This window comes from Phacochoerus africanus, chromosome 16, assembly GCF_016906955.1.
Source record: "Phacochoerus africanus isolate WHEZ1 chromosome 16, ROS_Pafr_v1, whole genome shotgun sequence".
Classification (NCBI taxonomy): Eukaryota; Metazoa; Chordata; class Mammalia; order Artiodactyla; family Suidae; genus Phacochoerus; species Phacochoerus africanus.
In genome coordinates this window covers 10,140,845-10,157,265 of record NC_062559.1, presented here as the reverse complement: position 1 = coordinate 10,157,265, position 16,421 = coordinate 10,140,845, and the positions used below count along the sequence as shown (strand labels likewise).

The 16,421-nt window shown below is 52.1% G+C and overlaps 1 protein-coding gene across 4 annotated transcripts in view; it reads right to left on the bottom strand.

Annotated features, from left to right (window-relative positions):
- Positions 1–2,998: 2,998 nt before the first annotated feature.
- Positions 2,999–16,421, bottom strand: part of HIPK2 (homeodomain interacting protein kinase 2) — a 204,958-nt gene continuing 191,535 nt past the window's right edge. For all 4 annotated transcript variants that reach the window (XM_047762979.1, XM_047762981.1, XM_047762978.1 and 1 more), the window contains exons 14-15: positions 16,193–16,353; positions 2,999–14,678 (exon numbers count right to left, since the gene is read on the bottom strand). In XM_047762979.1, the coding sequence (XP_047618935.1) occupies positions 14,220–14,678; positions 16,193–16,353 (620 nt within the window). In that variant the 3' untranslated portion in view covers positions 2,999–14,219. The remainder of the gene's footprint in view (positions 14,679–16,192; positions 16,354–16,421) is intronic.

Below are 16,421 nucleotides of genomic sequence, written 5' to 3'. Positions count from 1 at the left end.
CAGCGGAAACGAATCCGACTAGGAACCATGAGGTTGTGGGTTTGATCCCTGGCCTCACTCAGCAAGTCAAGGATCCGGCATTGCCGTGAGCTGTGGTGTAGGTTGCAGACAAGGCTGGGATCTGGTGTTGCTGTGTCTGTGGTGTAGGCCAGCGGCTACAGCTCCAATTCCACCCCTAGCCTGAGACCCTCCATATGCTGCAGGTGCAGACCTAAAAAGACTGAAAAAAAAAAAAAAAGAAAAAAGAAAAGAAAAAGCTGAGTACTGGCAGAAGGGGTGGGGGCAGTACTGAATGGTGAAGGGGCCACGGGGACCCTCACCTCACCAGCGTTACATTTACATTTGGCTCTAAGAGTGGTCTCTGCTCTTACACTTATTTGGTATTTGCTTAATAACTCTTCCAGGGAAGAGTTAGAGAACATGTTAGTCACGGAGTTCCCGCTGTGGCTCAGTGGGTTAAGAACCCCACAGGGTGTCTGTGAGGATGCAGGTTCCACCCCTGGCCTTGCTCAGTGGGTTACAGATGCGGCTCTGCAGTGTTGGTTGCAGATGCGGCTTGGATCCGGTGTTGCTGTGGCTGTGGTGTAGGCCGGCAGCTGCGGCTCCTACTTGACCCCTAGCCCAGGAATTGCCATATCCTGCCTGGTGTGGCCATAAAAAGAAAAAAGGAAAGAAAACAAAACTGTACGTCTGCCTTTCAACTTTTGCAAAAACAAAAAAAACAAAAAAAAACCACCCAAAAAACAAACCCACTGACTGTTTAGAACAGCCTTCGGGGCACCACCTCCACTACCAGGCGGCACACCCCCAAAGCCAGGGGCGCTTGGTGACGTGGGAGTGCCTTCCCGCAAAGAGGGCAGAGCCCGCACCCCGGCAATGCTGTACCCGTTGGCTGGGCTGGCCTCTAGGGGGCTCCTCGGCTCTGCTGGGAAACAGGACTTGTTCTGGGGATCTAGAATTCTACATCCTGCTCATTATCAGTTCAAGTAAGCAAAGAACTTGTTTATTGATTTCCCCAGGATTGAATCTGCTTGGCAGATCGTCTGGCTTTTCACTTTAAATAGCTTTCTGGAGACATTGGTGGTGAGATGCTTAAACACAGCTGCGTTGTATTCCTCTCTCTACACACTCTTATCCCACTGGGTTATGGGGTCTGCTTCTCCCTCCCTTTCCAGGGGCTGTGATCCCTGGCAGTGCATTTCTAATGAAGAAAAAAAAAAAAAGTATGTTGGGAGAGTTCTGAGTTTTTGTCAAAATCTTCTGCATGGGAGTTCCCGCTGTGGCGAAGCAGAAATGAATCCGACTAACATCCATGAGAATGTGGGTTTGATCCCTGGCCTTGTTCCAGTGGGTCGGGGATCTGGCGTTGCCATGAGTTCTGGTGAAGGTCGGCAGCTGCAGCCTGGGAACTTCCATATGCTGTGGGTGTGGCCCTAAAAAGCAAAAATAAAATAAAATAAAAATAAAAAAATGGATTTTTATGACACTTGAAATTTGGCCGAGTTGGATTTAAGCCTGGCTGCATTTAGAATGTATTGGTATGACCTGAAGCCTGAGAGACATGGAATTTGGAGGGTGGGAAGGTGGGTTGATTGGACAATGACCATGGGCTAAGTAGTTTGTTCATGTATCTAAATATTTATTGATCTCCTCCTATGTGCCTGGCAGGGTGAGAGATGCCCTAGAAATATCGATGAAAGATACATATTTAACCACAGGAATCCAGTGTTTTTTGTGGGGGAAGGAAAATCCGGAAAGACATGCTGACAGGATGGCCTAAAGAGAATTATGCATAAGGGTATGGGGACCTGGACAAGGGATACCCGCCTCATTGGAGCCTGCGGGTGAGCCTACTGGAGAGCTGACTCAGGCTGGCTGTTTTGTTTTGTTTCGTTTCTATCCTACCCTATCTTATCCTCTCCTATCCTATTCTATTCTAAATTTTTTTTTTTTAAGGCCACACCTGCAGGATATGTAGGTTCCCAGGCTAGGAGTTGAACTGGAGCTGCAGCTGCCAGTCTGCACCACAGCCATGGCAACGTCAGATCCAAGCCAAGGCTGCGACCTACACCACAGCTCATGGCAACACCGGATCTTTAATCCACTGAGCAGAGCCATGGATACTTGGTTGGGTTTGTTTCTGCTGAGCCACAGCGGGAACTCCCAATTTTTTTTAAAAAAAGGGGGAAAAACAGTGCTGGAAGGGTGGGAAGACACCGGTGGGAGGAGACGTGGTTTCTCCCGGTGAGGTCCAGAATGGGTGGGGAGCCCCTGAAAGTCTGGGGAGAGTGGACAGTGGCACTCTGAGCGGGATCTGGGATGAAGGCTGGAAAGCTCTCAGGGGCAGATGACAGCAACACCTCAACCTCAGGGATGGCCCTGGGAGCAGCAGGAGCTGGAATGGATCAGAAGTGGGCAGTGGCAGTGAGGAGACCCCCCCCACCCAGCTGCCTGGAGCCGGCAGTGAAAGGCCCTCCAGGCTCCGCCCCCACCCCAGCCACACGCGATTTTATTTATTTATTTATTTATTTATTTATTTATCTGTCTTTTTGTCTATTTAGGGCGGCACCCACAGCCTATGGAGGTTCATATGGAGGTTCCCAGGCTAGGGGTCCAATCAGGGCTGTAGCTGCCGGCCTACACCATAGCCACAGCAACACGGGATCCCAGCCACAGACTCGGCTTGTCTGCGACCTACACCGCAGCTCACGGCAATGCCGGCTCCTTAACCCGCTGAACGAGGCCAGGGATCGAATCCACATCCTCATGGATCCTAGTCGGGCTCGTTAACCAGTGAGCATGAAGGGAACTCTGTGTTGGCACATTTGAAACGCAGTGGTGGGTTAGGAATGTGTTCCGAGGTATTAACTTCTAAACAACTAAACAACCTACGGGAGATGCCCCTTGTTAACAGTGACCTCTTTGTTAACAAATTTCATTTTTTGTTTGTCTCAGAACTGGTCTGGCTCTAGAATAAATCAACGTGCTGGGCCGAGGGTACAGTGATTCCAAACAGTTTAATGTAATTCCAAGACAGAGTGTGATTACATTTCTACACATATACAATATGCATATGTGAGTTTACGAATTTTAATTAATAACTCGTTTCACCTCAGAGACCGAAAAAATGATCAAAAAGAAACTGTGAGTAACAAGCTATAACATAGTTCACACGACGGGACCCCCCTTTCTCACCCTACAGTTAGTAATATTACAATTAAAATAACTATATTCTTCTATAATTTTTTTTCTGTTAAAATCATCTCATAAATTTACAATGCTATTATTAGTTTCCAAGACTAATATAAATTCACTCCATTTTTCTACAACGAAAATGATCATTAATTTAGAAGCACACGACGTCATGATGAAAAACACAAGCATTTTAGTAGCAAGGACTTGATCAGATAAGAATTATTTTTCTTGTAAAACATTCTAAAGCCAAGTAAAATATCCATTCTTATAACATACCTATAATATGAGACTAAGGAATAGGTTACATATAGGCCTACAACACATTGGTTTGTCTTTTAAAAAAAGTAGACATTTATAAATAAAAAAAGAAAAGAGGGACAATTCACATAGGAAAAAGAGGTACACGAGAAAATACTGTTGCACGCAATAGTTTTCACAAGGATTAACATGGATTAACACTTTTTATTACAGAAACCGTACAGTGAAGGAACACAACAGAGCAGGGCTTCCCGAGGGTAACTGAGCGGAGGGACCTGGTAGAGAAGGTCTGGGCGAGACGACCCTGGGGAGGAGCTACGTTCCTTGGACCGGGGACCGAGCCTCGCCCGGTCCCCTCTTCCCTGCTCTCGTTCTGGGGAGTGTGTCTTCCTGTCCAGAGTGTCCTGAATTCGTGGGCAGCTGCAAGGTCAACATTTCTACGGATCCGTTCTCTTTCCGGCCTAATGGATACCATTTTTGGAAACGGGATAGAATATCAGAGGCTGCCGCTCAATACCCACGGTCGAAGCAAAACGGGATGGAAAATTCCAGTCATCCTGATGTGTTGCCTCCCCTCACTCGTCTATGCCCTTGTCGCTGGGGACCCAGAGAGAGCAGTGGCACCCTGCAGGACCTCTTGCCTCCGCAGTGGCAAGGTGGTGGTGGGGGGGCCGGGCGCCCTGCCTTGGGCCCACGTGCGAAGATGCAGCCTGGGCTGTGGTCCAGGGCTCCTCTAATATGCCAACCAACACTGACTCAGGCTTTTCAAATCGCCTCTTCCTCCTCATCTGTAAAGCTATACTTTTCCTATCAGAAATTTGGCTTGATATATATATACACAAACATATATATCAACATCTACATCTATACAGTGATTCTACTACACTAGAACTTCCGCTGCCCCAGAGTATGACTTCCTGGTCTACTTCATTTGGTTAAAAAAATGCACACAGAGAGGATGAGGAGATGCTTTGGGGGCCAGAAATGATTGTGCCCTGGAAAAGCCACGGGAGAAAGCTTTAAATGAGCAGGAACACAACAGTGAATGGGGTGAGAAGTGAGAGGGAGCGAGAGTGGGTGGAGGCAGCCAACAAGAGTACCTGCAGGAAGGGAGGAGGGAGTGTGTGCGGGGGGGACACATTAGGTGCCATTCAGAAGTCACAGAAAGCTACGAAGGATGGGCATGGTCAAGTCACTTTCCATTTCCCAAGTTCTTCCTTATAACCTGAGCCAAACTATTAAAATAATAATAATAATAACAACAACAACAACAACAACAATAATACTAAAAAAAAAATCTATTGCCCCTTCAACCAAGCAGGTGAATATCTGACAGGGAGGCAAGACCACCACTCACAAGGCTAAGTGGGTCCTTCTTCCTGGCTCATGAGAGCTTCCTGGGAGTCCTGGGTGCCTGGGTGTGGGGCTGGGGCGACAGCAGGGGAGAGGCCAAGGTGGCCACGGGGACAAGACCCAAAACAAGAAGGGGGAGGGAGTGCCAGGAGGCTCGTGTGGAGGCTGGCTGGAAGCAAACTACGAGTGAAGGAAGAGCCCTTTTTCAGATACAGCATATTTACTTTAAAAAAAAAAAAGCCCATTTCTGTACTTCCATTTTTTAAAAATATAATTTACAGCCCAAAGACAATGACATAAAATTCATTTGGTTAATCAAAGCAAAGGAAAAAAGAAAAACCACACAGAGGAAAGCAGGAGTACAATTCAGAGTGGCAAGATGAAAAATATTTTACAATGACGTTTCTAACCAAAAACTGTATTAAGAACATACTATCGACAGAGTTCCCAAGGGAAGAGCAAATGCATTACAAACAAAAACCAGTTCCCTGGTCCCGGGAGGGTTTTGCAGTTTTCAGGGTGTCATCTGCTAAAGGAATGTGACTCAGATCACAGCAGGTCCTCTGTGCTAAGGCTGGGGCACAAGAGAAAAGAAGAAATGAACCAAAACTCTTAGGGAAACTGGTACCTTCCTGCATAAGGAGGGGTCCACTCTCAACCATGACCTCTACCTGGGGGGCGGTCTCTCACTGCCCCTCCCCCCACAGCCACCCCCTCCTCCTGCTCAGCAGCACTTACAACCTCTAGGAAAAAAATCTAGGCCCCCATCTCCTAATGACCCAGGCTTCAAAACGAAGAGTGAAAAAAAAAAAAAAAAAAGTAGACACATCCTTTGACGCTTATTTTGAAGGAGAAAGGAGTGACAGCAGACATACGGAAAACCCAACCAGTGAATATCGGCACGGGGGTGGGGCACGACTCTCCCCTGCACATCACCAATCTGCATGCGGCTGGGGGCCTGGAAATAGCAGCTGTACCTTTGGGGCCACCTGAACCCCAGTGTCCTCTACTGCCTGGTGACTGGAAGCCAGTAGATCGATTAATAAATTAAACATTCAAATCAAGACGAAATCAACGAACCGGGTATCTATCCTCTCTGTCTCTTCCAAGATGTCCAAGAGAAGGCCCTGACGACCCGTATGGATACAACACAGCATCATGAGCTCTTCGCATCTGGCCCAGGCTGTGGACCCACCCCTTCCTGCCCCCCCCCCCCCCCGGAAATCCCTTCACATCTGCTCTTGTTTGCATGGAAACCCATCTGGAGGCGGATGCTCTCGGTGGACTCACACAGCATATGGGCAGATCGCACCTGCCTTGGGGGGAACGTGGCCTCCGATTAGAGACGCAACGGCTGGGGTTTGAAGATGTCAGTTAAAAACAAAAACTTTCTTTAAAAAGTACCAGTTTAAGTGTAAACTATGAAACACGTGAACTATAAAATGTAGCCAGAAAGATGCTGAAGTATCCACAGTCAATTACTGAAAATGTGACTCTCTGGAGATCTTAGAAGGCTCAGAGCATTTGACAGCAGCTAAAAACATATATCCTTAACATGTGCTTTTGAAAATCACATTTGATTACAAGACAGAGAATAATCTCTTCCTTGGTTTAATTTTTGTGGTAGAGATGAGCTCTTTTCAGAATTCACTTAAGCAACGATGATGACCAGCGTATGAGTGAATCGTTATTTTCAGCCCACGCAGAGGTCCTAAGTCCTTTAAACCCCAAGATCAAGCTGGCTACATGATTTCAAAAAAGCCTAAAACCAGGATGAATGCCCACATTTGAGGTAATTATTGCCATCAGGTCACAGTTTGTGTAAGATAATGTATCTAAAACCTTCTTTAGAAAGATCTTTAGGTGCTCTGTCAGAATTCCAGAATACCTATTGAAACCAACCAATTCTGATTAGTTGGCTTTGCTTCCAATGGAATTAAAGTTCTAGAAGGTTCTAGAACTTGTGTAAACTACCTAAGCATTTAGGCAAACAAGCCTGGAGCCAGTCAATAAAGAAGTTTCTGAAATTAAAAGGAAAACAAAAAACCCACCCGAAAACAACTGAGATGTTTCTTAAAGCAAGAATAGTTTCCTAAAAAATTAAAAATCTAAAGTATTTCTAAATTCTTGCCACCTTTCAACCAACATAAAAATGCTCCTGTATTACTAGTAACCTCAAAACTTGGCAAGACACTCTCCTTCCTGATATCCTGAAAGTTGCCTAGTTTTTCTCAGTTTACAAAACCGCTGCCTTCCGTCTGAGGTTATCTCAAAAGACAACCTTATTTTGTTCCTCTTTCTAAAAGTCATCTTGTCTTTCTCCTCCTTTTTTTGTTTTTGTTTTTGTTTTTTACACAAAGAAAACAGTTCCTGGACACCAGACCCACACACAATATTTACAAATTTGGTGTGAATCCTGCACCTGGGTCTACCCAGAGCCGAAAGAGTAGATGATGACAGAGACCAGAAGTGTCATGATATTTCTCAGTGCAGTAAAAAATAGCATTTTGAAAAAAATATATACCTTTAGTATTGCCTTTATAGAATTAACTACAAGCAAGAAAAAAATTATTTTTTTTAAAGAAGAAAAGAACACTTTTTTCCCTCACTCTTACAAGAGTTAGTTGTAGCAGCACTATGAAAGCTAGCTGGTACACTGGAAAGGAAGAGCCAATGAACTCTGCTGTGAACCAAAAGAAACACGCTTAAGAGTTTTCTCTAAAAGTCAAACTAATCCTGCCCCTGCTGCTTGGATCTGATGCAAACGCCCCCTTCACACAGACCTTCTGCTGGGTTCCACACACGGGGCAGGGGTGGTGCAGGGGGACGTTCCTTCGAGGCTTTTCTTCGCACAAACAGCCAAGGAGACAGCCGAGGCTGGCGTCTGCGAGCTCGGTTCTGGAGCTGAGCAGACCCGGGTTCAAGGCCCGGCTCCCCTACTAGCTGTGTGACCTGGGTTACCAGCTTGTGGAGCCAGGCGCCTCACCTGTAAAGGGACTAGTACTGCCGATTTCACAGGGCTTATTACAAAGACGGAGTGAAAACAGGATAAACACGTTTGGCACATTGGAAGTGGGAGCATGATTAAATAAGTGAAACAAAATCCTATTTCAGGAAAGGGTCTGATTAACAAAAAATTTCACTAGAACTTGGGGATTTCGGATCACTGCTGTATTTTCTTTCCTTGAACACAGGCTACTTTCTTAGAGGGTCAGTCAACTTGCTCATCAACTGTAAAGGGGGGTGCTGCAAATGGGGTGCCTGTGGGTTCCTTGACTCATAGAGGGCCAGGTATGAGCCTGACCTGCTGAAAGCACTGAACAAACTTTGGCTAGGACTCGAGGGACACCGCAAGTTTTAACAAAGAGATCGTCAGCAGAAGGCTCTGAGGCGAGGGCTCTGAGTCTGGGGGCGGGGGTATCTCAGAGGCGTGGGGGAGTCAGGCTGGGGCATCACGAAGCTCCTTTCTGGTTCAGGTACCCGGAGCAAGGGCGCCCCTCGGGAGGGTCACTGCTCTGTAAGCGCGCACTGAGTCTTGTGGGAGGAACTGGTTTGGAGCTGGCCCTCTCGGACTCCTGGAAGCTGCAAGAACGATGGGAGAGGCCTCTCCTAGGATGGCTCACTCCAGGGAGCGAGGGCACCAAAGGCCTTTGAGAGGTCTCGATTGCATTTACATGTCATTTCGCCATCTCCAGTTCTCGGCTGAGTCCAGAGACCAGAAGTGAGTCTAAGGCATCAAAGCGGAAATGTACCCACACCCCAAGCCTGGCGCCGGTGTGCAAGTGAACCCCAAAGCACCTCTGGGCAGAAGGTCTGACTCCCCTGGGAAACATGAGATGAGCTAAGCCCCCAGATCCGTGCTGTGCTTCTCAAGAGCAGCAGTATTTAGGGCGACTGACCTCGACTCCTCTCACAAGATGAGCTCAGTTTTGAAAGAAAAGAAAGCAACAACAACAAAAACTCCAGACAAAACGAAAAGCCAAGTCAGGAGAGAGGGGAAAGAGAAAGACAAATGGGATGGCATCACTCAATGATGAAGTCATTATTGCCCAGAAAGGAAGCCGTTCTGTCCGCATGTGGGGGTGTCTCCTAGAAGGGTTCTTTGGCTAAAGAAAGGAACACTTGCACTTTCCTTTCCAATTTGGTAAGGACAGCTCTGGCCTGCTCCATGCTGAGGCTCCCCCACCTGAAATCTCTAAGACACACCGGAAAGAGAAGACAGAGCCCGGGAGAGAAGCGCGTACAGGGCCAGGGGCCAGAATGCTCATGGCAGCGTCGCTTGGGCTGGCGGTTACAAGTGCCTCTCGGCTGCCCCAGGACACCTAGTTTCCCTCTTCTCCCTGCGTTCTGTCCCAGCAGCTACTCATCAGGCCAGCAAGAGCCCTCCCCGCATCCCATCCTGCCCCCAGCACCAGAGACCCCAGGCTGAAAGCCCGGGCCAGCCGGTCGATGCCCCTCGTTTCATCAACCACAGCCCATCAGCAATAGTTCCTTAAGCCTCCTCATCTCCTTCCTTCAGTTTCCAAGAAAGTCTGCTCCCCTCACACACACGCACTCGCACAACCCAAATCCTCCAGCACAAGCTTGTTCAAAAATGAGTGTCTGCAATTCCAAAGCTCTGGTCACGGGAAAATCCGCCTGTCAGCGGCTGGGCTCATCTCACCTTCCCTTCCTTCCATCCAACAATCTGGTGTTTGGGCGGGTTGAGCCTGCCAGGGTGAGGAGGACAAGGCCAGCTGGCCGCCACAGCCTGCCGGCCACCCACCGCCAGTAAGGCCAGAACGCAAATCCAGTCCAGGAGACAACCGTCCGTTCGGCCTCACCCTTCCTTCCCTCTGAACCCCACAAACCACATGCTCCACTTGACAGTATTCACTGGCATCAAGCCTCAGACCCTCCCACCCATCAGCTGGCTCACCCTTTCCCTTAGAAATGGCCAAAACATCACCAAACGTCACCTAGACGGCCGCAAAGACCCAGATGGGTCCACAAGACCCCACGGAGCAGAAGCCAATCCACCTGTGGTTTCTGAGGCTCCACTTGCGACGCTCCTGGACCTTCCTTTCTTCCCTCTTAGCCTCAGCCACGTTTCTTCAGTAAAGAAAGACGGAGCTAACTCCAGAGCAGGTGGCCTTCTAGGTTATCTGTGGTCCTACAAGGACTCCACTGGCATCCCTCTACTTGAGAGCTGGGTCCTAGGGGCGGGCAGCCTTTTATCCATCCTTCTTGCCAGGGCGACTCAGAGGATGGGGTGAGAGCATACGCAGAGGCTGGCTTCTCCCACTGGGGTCTTTCCCTAGGGCTTCTGACCCCTCAGCTCCGGGGCTTAGGCTGAGGAGGGGTTAGGGATAGGGGTGCTTGGGGAGGGCGCTGATGTGGGCTGGCCACTGCCTGAGGTCCCCTTCATTAACTCCAGGGAAGCCAGTCATTCCAAACCTTCCTTCATCTCAGGCCCCGTAGTTTCTAGGTTTGGGGAGCAGCATGTGGGCCATCAATTTTGGGGGAGCAGCAGCCGGAGTGTCCAAGGAGCTGCTGGACTTGGGTCAGTGTTTCTCTAGCCTCCTACTATCCCTCCACCAATTTTTTTTTTTTTTTTGGCTCCATAGTTTGTCCCTGGAATCATGTGCTGAGAAGATGGACTGGGGTCAGGGTGGGGAAGGGGGCCTGAAGGAGGAGGCAGAGTGGTGGAGGTGGGGAGGGGAGGCTCTTTCCCAGGGGAAGGTACCACCTGCCTGGCACCTTCCATCAGCTCATTACCTCCAAGGGCTCCTAGGAGGGGCAGTTGTCTCCGCACTGAAGGCTGCGTGCCGCACGCCACACTCCGGCTGTGCTGATGGGACACGGGGGGTGGGGGTGGGGGGGAGCATTTGGGAAAGGAGCTGGGTCAGCTTGGGCAGAGGTTTTTGTTTTTTACTTTTTTTGCTGGACAGGTAAATAGCAGATTCCAGGCAGGCCCAGGATCTAGCTGTCAGATGGCAGAAGCGCAGGGAACGTGGGACGGACCCGAGGCTCAAGGTTCAGCCAGGGACCCCTGAGCCCGTCTTCTCAGGTCTCCTCCCAGGCCACTGAACACCTAGGAGCACACAGTGTGGATGGGGCCCGTGTCACCAGAGCCCAACGTGGCCTTTTGGCCTGTAAAGAGATAAAGGCCCTGCTTCTTCTTCAAACCTTGTTTTGTGGTGTGTCTTTCTCGAGAGCCTTTTCCTAATTCCTGGATCGTTTTTTCTTTTCTTTTCTTTTTTTTGGTCTGACAAAACCGGACATCGGGATGTCCCTCCTGTCTACTCAGATACTCACAGATAGAACAAAATAAACTTAAATATTCAAGAGAAGACACAAAGATACCTGGAACACCATTTAAAACCCCAACTAAAATACCAAAATGATGATTATGCGAGTCATTACAATGCTAATAACCAAAATAATCCGTACAAATCATATTCTCTTTATGAGCAGCATGGAACTTTCATTCCTGATCTGGAAGAAAGGGCAAGATGATATCAGGCGAGCGCATCATCTCCAGCTGAGGCGGACGAAATCATTCTCTTAAAAGGGAAGGCTGTGTTGTCTCTGCTGGCAAAAGATCAGATCTAGAAACGGGCTGGAAGGGAACCACACAGGGGGGTTCAGGATGCTACCCAATAAGGCAAAAATGCTGGCTCGTGGGCAGCGGAGACTTCTGTACCCGGGTCACCGGGCAAGGGGAGATCCGACGGGGCACTGCTGCCCTCTGGATGCCCAAAGTCCAGAACAGAGATGAGCCCCCCCCGGCGGGCTGGCTCTGGGAAGGCTCTATCTAGCGCATCCTTCAAAGACTTTTCTCCCCCGCCCCTCGCTCGGAGGGGCCGCTTTCCCGTTGTCTCAGGATGATGGCACGTCCTCACGCCTGGATGATCTGGTATGGGTCTCAGCCCCGGCTCCCCCGAGGCGAGCGGAGCACCTTGTCCACCCGCTGGGTACCACGGGCTCGGCCCGGGGGTGCCCCTCCCGAGTGGGTGGTGGTGTCCTTCCTTCCTTCCGGCCTAAGCTGGTTTCAAGCTGGGGACCGATTTCTGTGTAGGCGAAGCAGAATTTACGGGAGGAGAGGGGACATTTCCAGAGTTACTTCATATTTCACAGCTAAGAGCTAAGGTAAGGGCTGGGTTTCGTTACTGAGTTAGGTCAGACATCGTGGTACAAAACACCTTTCACAGTAGATCCTTGAGGGGGCCTGTACAGGGAGGAGGGAAGGTGGGGGCCGCAGACTGAAACCGGAGTGATCTCTTTGCACCTTGGAAACTTGGCTTTGGGGTCAGTTAAGGACTCGGCATCAAAAAAAAAAAAAAAAAACAAACCACTAGGACCACACTTTGAACATCCTATCTCTGACCAGATGGAGCCTCCCGATGTGCATGTGTTCAGGAATAATTTGCTGTAGGTAGAGCCCTCTCCACCCCACCCCCACCAGTGTGCAAAGTCTGACATTTCCAGAATGTATTGAAGGTGCAAAGAGGACAAAGGGCACATTTCCTTGGAAAAAGCTGACTGCCCGTCACCCTCCTAAGTGTCCTTCCAGCCTTTTGCTCATCAGGCCCCCGGAAACCAAAAGCCGAAGTGGGCCTTGGCAGGCCCGGGGAACTGGAGGACACATTCAGCAGCAAACACCGGTTCCTGGTTGTCCAGAGAGAGAAGGATCTGGCAAAACCGTGAGAGCAAAGCACAGCCGGTGGAACCAGAGGCGAGAGGGAGGCAGGCAGGGCTGAGAGAGCGAAGCAGAGGTGCGTCTGAGAACGTGGGGCTGGGCCCCAGGCCCCCTCACCACCCTGCAGGCAGCCACGGGAAGGGAGCCCTGGGCCTGGAGGCGGAAGGCGGGCTCCTGTCCTCTGCCCCTTCTGCATGAGGAAGGAGGCAGCTGCCTGGCAAGGCCAACGTTCCTGAAACAGAGATGGGCCCTCTAGGCCCACACATGGCAGGGCTGGGCCCCTGCGGCGGAATGGGGTAGGGGTGCCGCGTGGGGAGTCTCTCCTGCGGCGTCTCCGAGGTCATCTAAAGCCATTACCACCGTCAGGGCCCCCCACCTCTCTCTCCAGATCCCGGGGCTCCTCCTGGCCCCTGCCAGCTTCCCGACACCCCTCTGCTAGCAAACAGCGGGGGAAAGACAACAGGTGTTCAGATAAAAGAGAAACTTAAAAAGCCCAAACCAAACCAAACCAAAAGAAGGAAAGGCCAGACCAGAGGAAAATGGTACAACAGCACAGAAGAAGGGCTGAGATGGCGGGGCTCGCCTCGGCCGGCTTCGCGGAGGACCGCGGAAGTAAACCCTCACGCCGCATCCGACGGTCGGTAAGGCACTAGGAGGGACAGATGTGAAACCAAGACAGCGAGAGCTGGCGGCCGGGCCGGGGCAGGAGGGCGCGCCACGTGCGCACACGCCCACGTCAGATCACGTTCTTGTTGTGCAATTACACTGAGGCAAAGTCTATTGGTATCGTCGGGGGTGAACAGAAAGGACGACACACGGGTGCAGGCTGCTACATCTCCGAGGGCTCGGCCGAGGCCTCGACCCTGCGCTAACGGGACGAGGGACGGAGTGGAAGAGAAAAGAAATCTTCGGAGAAGAAAACCGACCTTGGAGTTTGCAACACACACTATTAATGACATTGGCGGAATATCACTGCTTTAGGGATTTATCCAGAATGCTCAGAAAGAGACTGAAATGGAAACACTGGACCCTCTCTGGGGGGGGGGGGGTGTCCTCCTCCCCCCGGCCGCCACCCCCCCAGTCCGTCCTGGCAGGTGAGCCAGAACCGGGCTCCGCCAACCCCAGGCCAGCCTCTGAATATGCCTCCTCAGGCCATGGCTGGACCTTTCCAGAGGGCTGCTGACCCTTTATAGAGTTCTGGAAAAATCCCTAATTCTTATGTTCACTCATTAAAAATCTATTGGATTTCCATATCAGGTGTCCCTGACAGCAAATTCGTAAGCGTCACTTGCTGCCATATGAAAATAATCTTTGAGAAGTTCATCAAGTTCTTCAAAAGCTGAGGCCACCCCCCTCACTTCTGGAATCTTCCGTCGCTCTATTCTTCTCCTTTCCAGTTTGGTGCACAATGGGTTCGTGAGCTGTGGTGTTTTTTTTGTTTTTTTTTGTTTTTTTGTTACTGACGTTTTCTTTTTTTTTTCTTTTTTAAAATAAAAAGCATAGATTTCCCCCCTCCTTAAATCCCTTCCTTCTTAAAATGTTCTCTTCTCCACGCTCAGTCCTCCCACTTCCTAGTTCAAGTTTCGTTTGCGTCCCGTCCCTGCCCCCTGCCCCCTCCCCAGCCCGGCCCGTTTGCATTGTTCATGTGCGCGTCTTCAGTATAGAAGGACCAGCTCCCCCCTCGGTCCCTCCTCCTCTCCCTCCTCCCCTGCGGCCATCCCCCCTCCAGTGTTTAGATGTAAGGGTACTGGTTGACCTTGGCGGGGCTCAGTGGGTATCCAGTGTAGACGGTGGAGGCTGGAGAGGCGCTGATGTAGGTCTGGTGGGCAAACTGGGCTGGATACTGACTCGGGTGGATGGTGGGCGAGGGCAGGACCCGGGGGCCCATGCTCACGGGGACCTGGTGGACGATGCTGGCTGGGTAGGCAGTGTGCTGCACGGTGTGACGCGCGGAGCCTTGGGAAGCCACCAGGTGGGCCACGGTGCCGGTGGAGCCCAGGGCTGCGGGTGCCGTGTAGGTGTAGAGGTGGGGCTGGGTGGGGAGGTGGGCAGCGGCCAGGTGCGGGTGCACAGCGCCGTGGCTGGGGCTGTTGTGCGGGAAGGAGTATGGGGCCTGGGCCATCGTGGGAGTGACGTAGGCCTGCTGCCGTCGGTGGCTCCCGGCGCGGTCTGCGGTGATGTGCTGCTGAGCCTGGAGAAGGAGAGGCACCAGGAGAGGTTGTGCTGGGGGCTCGATGCGCTGGAGAGCGGGGGAGGAGGAAGTGGGGAGGGGAGGGAAGAAGAGGAGGAAGGAGGAGGGACAGGAGAGGGAGGAGAAAGGGGAGAAGGAGGGAGTGGGGAAGAGGGAGGAGGACGAGGCGGGGGGGGGGAAGGGAGGAGGGAGACGTGGAGAGGGGAGGAGGGAGAGGAGGGAGGTGGGGGAGGGGCAGGAGGGGGAGGAAAGAAAAGGAGGAGGAGGGACTGGGGAGGAGGGAGAGGAGGGGAGGTGGAGACGTGGGGGGTGGGGAAGAAGGAGAAGGGAGGAAGCGAAGGGGGAGGAGGGATGGGAGGAAGAGAGGAAGGGGAGAAGAGGGAGTAAGAAGGAGGGAGAAATGAGGAGAGAAGAGGAGGGAGAGGGAGGAGAAGGGAGGGAAAAGTGGAGAAAGGGAAGGGAGGGAGGAGGAAGGAGGGGAGGAGTGAAGGGGAGGAGGGGGGAGGGGAGGAGGGGGGGACAGGCTGGGAAGGGGGAGGAGGGGGAGGGCGAGAAGGGGAGGAGGGAGGGGGAGGAGGGAGGGAAGGAGGAGGGGGGAGAGTAACAGAAGACGCCTCCCTCCTGGGCTGGGAGGGCACCAACCGGCCTGGGCTGAGAAGGCAGGCCATGCCCACCTGTTCCCAGGCCGGGAACAGACAGAGCCAGCAGCTACGGGAACGGGAGATACCCCACGGTCACCCAAGGCCACCTGGCCGCTGTGAAGTGTCAAAAGGAGCCCCTCTTGGAGAGCCTGCTGCTTCTCTCTCCCCGTGAAGCTCTGCTCCCTAAGTCGCAGGCTCTCAGAAACCTGGCTGTTTCAAGTCAGACCCACAAACGAGGCAACTCTCCCTCCGTCCCTGCCGCAGAGCCTAAGTCACGCTGACACGGACGGACAAGGCCTCAGGTTACAGCCCAGGGGCTGCTCCACCCAAACTGCCCCACATCTCAGCCCCGAGCTCTGAGGAATCTGGCCTCCTGTCCACCTTGCAGTGCAGCCCCGAGGGACCCTCTGCACACGGGCCCAGCAGCGCCCTTGTTGACACCCCACGACGCCCCGCCAGTCTCTGTCTTTTTCTGGGTTTGGGGTTCCGAGCAGGAGGAGCCCTCACAAGGACTCGGTGGGGCCTGCCTGCTCAAGACTGAGGCCCATCCCTGGTGTTCTGACCCGACTGGGTCGGGGCGGTACTTTATCCTTTGTCGGGTTCACGCAGCAAACTGCGGGCCTGTCTACTTTAAGCTCTGGCACCCTGTCGCTCAGGGCTTCCGAACAGCGGACAAGTCAGTTTGCTTTGGGCTGGCACTCAGTGAGTCGGGGTGCCACCTCCCCCAAGAAGACCCCAGCAGAACATGAGGGGGCGCTCGGGGCACCTCCTGCCACCACTGGAGGGGCCGTGGCCGTGGGAGGCGGGCAGGGGTCCGCTCCGCAGCTGAGGGTGGGGGGCACACCCGTGCTGGGCCGGCCACAGCGGCCTTACCTGGCTGAGGTTGAGAGGCTGCTGCTGCTGGAAGTGTGGCCCCGGCCGCTGCTGCCGGTAGGCGACGGCTCCCGACGAGCTCCCTGAAGAGTGACCGCTGGTGGAGGTCACGTTGCTGGAGGACTTGGACTTGTAGGAGGACGAGTGGTGACTGGTGTTGACTGTGTTAGGAAGGGCAAAGGGTCACAGGTCAGTCACAGGTCCTCAGCTGCCCAGAACCCCCTACCCT